Below are 3932 nucleotides of genomic sequence, written 5' to 3'. Positions count from 1 at the left end.
CACCCTCTCAGGGTGCCCAGCCAGGCGGGGGTTCCCTGCGCCCGGCTCTCTGTTCTCCCCGCCTCCCCGCGGAGCGCGCGGGCCGGCGCAGCCCCTTTTGGCACCGAGGCTTCCAGGTGCCCGGCGCGAAGGCGGAGCCGGGTTACAGCCGCCTCCCCGGCGCCACGGAGAAGACCCCGGGGAGTTCGGAGGCCCCCGCGCTCCAGCGTCCCAGGCCTCCCCCGGCTCTTCGTGCTCCTCCTTCTCGGCGCGCCGGGCGCGAAGCCTGGGACTCGGGAGCGGAGCGCAGCCAGAGCCCTCGCCCGAGCCCGCCAGCCCGCGGACGCCTGGACCATGCCTGCCGACCTGGACCATGCCTGCCGAGGGGCCCGGCCCGCGTGCCCCGGCGCACGGCCGCCTGCCCGGGCTCTGGGCGGCAGCGCTGCTCCTGCTCGGTCTGCCGCGCCTCTCCGTGCGGGCGGATGGTGAGTGTTCGGGAGGCCGCGGGGCCGGCGTGGAGCGTAGGGTCTGGGCGGGGAAGGCGAGGTTCGCCGGGGCTGCGCCCTCGTACGGGCCCGGCAGGCGGCCAGCCCGGGAGGGCACGAGGCGAGCGGCCGTCCTGCCACCCAGGCCCCCTCTCCCAGCCCACCAAGTGCCCACGTGCCCGGACCCTCCCTCCACGCCCGGCGCGCACCGGAGGAAGCCCGTGCGTTGGTCCTGCCGTTAGTCCCGCGCGAGCTTTCCCCAGCTGTCTGTGAACGTTCTTTCAAATGAAGTCACGTCTAGGGCGCCCCAGAACCTCCTCTGCTGAGATGTGATTTTCCACCACCCCTCAGTTTCTCGGCGTCAATTAAATGTGCTCTTGACGACAAGGCCAGTGGTTAGAAAACTCCCTCGGATATTTTGGCTTGGCCGAGAAGAGCTGAGAGATGAGTGGGAGCGTGTAGGCAAAGGGGAGAGGAGAGTGCCCTGGGTGGAAGGCATAGCACGGGCTAAGGCTCTTTGAGTGGCAGGCAAAACGGGACAAATGATATAAAACGAAGTGGCTGGGGCCGAGAGTGCAAGGTGGGGATGTCTTGAGACGTGAGATGGAGAAATAGGTAGTAGGGGCAGATTATTTCAGGTTCTCTGAGAATTCACCCAGTTTTGTTTGTTTGGTTTTTTAACCTGGGTTCAGCTTTTCATACTTCCTTTATAGCAGGATTGGCGCCCTATATCAATTCCTTTTTGAAAAGCTAATTAAGCTGTGTTTTGATTTTAGGACAAAACCCCGCTGACTTGGTGCGGGAGGCTCTGAAGGAAGCAAGCTCAAAAGCCAGCCGTTCCCACGCCCTTGAGGTGTTTCTAGTAAACCCAAGCTTAGGACAAATTAGATTGATAAAGGGGAAAATCCCCTCTGCTGATCTAGGATGCTTCGTATTTCTTAAAATGTCGTTCTTATTTAACAAACGATATTGGGTGAAACTAGAGGACACGACAAAAAGAAGCATGGTGGTTAGGGAAAGGGGGATGCCAAGAATAAAAACTCCAGGTATTATAGAGTTTTTCGAATTCTCTGTTGTAAGTGCAGGCTTGAAGAGCTCTTTGCTCCGAATTCAGGATGAATATCTTATTTCTCCGTGTCCTCAGAGAGAGTGTTACAGACAAAACATTCTAAACTTTGAAAGCCGTTAATGTCCACTGTTAATTTTTTTAATTGAGATGTAATCCATGTAAAATGTACAACTCAATGGCTTATAGTGTATTTATTATGTTGTGCAAAGCATGGCTATGCATCTAATTCCAGAACACTTCCATTACCTCCAACAGAATCCCCGTACCCATTAGCAGTCAGTCTACTGGTAATTCTTTACTGTAGTACTTTTTGCCCCGATGTTGAGTTATGGAAATTAAGCTCATTTTAAAGAATGCAAGTAAAGAATACAAGTAAAATAACTTGTAGCTAGTATTAACTTTTGAACAATGTATGCTATTGTGCCAATTTTAATTCCGTTTAAAGAAATACCTTTGCAATCCATGAGGTTTTAGAGTTTCACCTGTTTACAACTGCTTAAGTGGAATACCACATGGATAAGGATCAATATTTGTGCCTATCTGGCTTGATGTGAGTCACAGAAAACTGAAGGCAGAAATGTCAGTGGACAAAGAGAAAGTAAGGACAACACCAGAGCTCATGTTTTCTTGTTGCTGCTTGCCAGAAATGATTCCTTTTCTTCCTTCTTTTTTTTCTTTTCATTTCCCCAATGGAAAATTATAGGTACACTTCCTTTTAAGAAACTCTATTTGCTGAGCTCCAACTTTTATAATAGAGCCATGGAAGAATTATAAGCTATATTTTGAAAGGATTCTTTACTAAATATATGCTTAACTACCACCACTTCACACATTTACTTATTTGTGTTCTATGGTGACGGGAGGTGGAAGAAGAAATGTTCAGCTAAACTGTGATGCATTACAGATCTTTGAAGAGATAGACTTGGAGAGAAACCATTTCTTAAAAATACATCAATGAGAAAAATTCAAATGAAAAACGTGGTTTATATTTGACTAATTAGACATGCATCTCATACATAAAGGAGACCTATTACTGTACTTTTAAATACTTTTGAAGTGGAAAAATCTTCACATTAACTGAATGCAAATTAACTGTGTTTGGATAATGATTACGGGGAAAGATTAATTAATTCAACAGATATTTATTGAGTATGTACATATTCCAGCCACTGTCCTTGCTGATGAAGATAGAATGATGAGAAAAAGTAGGTCTTTCTGTCAGGGAGATTAAAATCCAATGTGGGAGAGAGTCATTAAGCAAATAATTATATGAATGAAATATGAAATTGCAACTTTGATCATTGTTGGGATTTAAGGATAGAAGGTGCTCTGAGAGCATATACTAGGAGATTTTGACTTGGTGCAGGAGGACCTGAAAGATGAGTAAGAATTAACTAGGTGTAAAGGGGGAAGTAAGTGTGTCCTAGGAGGAGAGTAGCATGTGAAAGACCCTGTGAGTGGGAGGGAAAACGGGATAGAGACAGAGCAACTGGCACTGAGAGTGCAAGGCAGAAGTGGTTCAGGATGATGCTAGAGAAATTGATAAGATCTCAATCATGTGGAGCCTCATAGGCCAACTTATTTTTTTAATCCAAAGAGGAAAAGGAAGCTATTGAATGGTTTCAAGGAGTAGAGTGACCAACCCGATTTGCATTTTGAAAAGACCATCTTGATTGTAGAAATTGATAAGATCTCAATCATGTGGAGCCTCATAGGCCAACTTATTTTTTTAATCCAAAAAGGAAAAGGAAGCTATTGAATGGTTTCAAGGAGTAGAGTGACCAACCCGATTTGCATTTTGAAAAGACCATCTTGATTGTGAGGTAGGGAGAGTGGATGAGACCAGGACAAGATTGGATGTAGAGAGACCATATAGGATGCTATTTTAGTTGTCCAGGTGAAACATGGGGTAGACGGGGTGAATGGAAAAAATCTGGACTGAAAAAAAAATGTGTCATCTGTATAAGGATGGTCTTTGCAACCATGTGTGTGGACGTAATCCTAGGGTAAAATTTTACAGTGAAAAGAGAAGACCTGGGATTGAACCTGGAGTGAGGGAAACAAGTTTCAGATCATTGAATCTATGTTCATGAAATACATTAGCTTGTAATTTTCATTTCTTGTAATATTCTTGTCAGGTGTTGGTATCAGGGTTATGATGGTTCCTAAAATGAATTGGGGTGTTGTTCCCTCTTTTAGACTCTAAAAGGGTTTCTGTAAGGTGAAGTGTTTGTCTGTTTTGTTAGTGAGGTCATCTGTATTTGGAGTTTTTCTTGTGGGCAAATTTTATTTAATTTAATTTTATTTTTTTTATGCCTCAAATAATATTTTATTGTGTAGATACATCACATTTTGTTTTTTTTTTTTGAATTTTTATTTTGTCAATATACAATGTAGTT

The 3932-nt window shown here is 45.4% G+C and overlaps 1 protein-coding gene across 1 annotated transcript in view; it reads left to right on the top strand.

Moving 5' to 3' along the window:
- Positions 1-349: 349 nt before the first annotated feature.
- The window catches only part of SUSD5 (sushi domain containing 5), a 62722-nt gene continuing 59139 nt past the window's right edge, over positions 350-3932 (top strand). Inside the window, exon 1 of the mRNA XM_008578085.1 lies at positions 350-464. Within this exon, the coding sequence (XP_008576307.1) occupies positions 353-464 (112 nt within the window). The 5' untranslated portion in view covers positions 350-352. The remainder of the gene's footprint in view (positions 465-3932) is intronic.

This window comes from Galeopterus variegatus, unplaced genomic scaffold, assembly GCF_000696425.1.
Source record: "Galeopterus variegatus unplaced genomic scaffold, G_variegatus-3.0.2 Scaffold1627, whole genome shotgun sequence".
Classification (NCBI taxonomy): Eukaryota; Metazoa; Chordata; class Mammalia; order Dermoptera; family Cynocephalidae; genus Galeopterus; species Galeopterus variegatus.
Note: the sequence above shows the minus strand (reverse complement) of the source record. Positions and strands in the feature narration are given on the sequence as shown.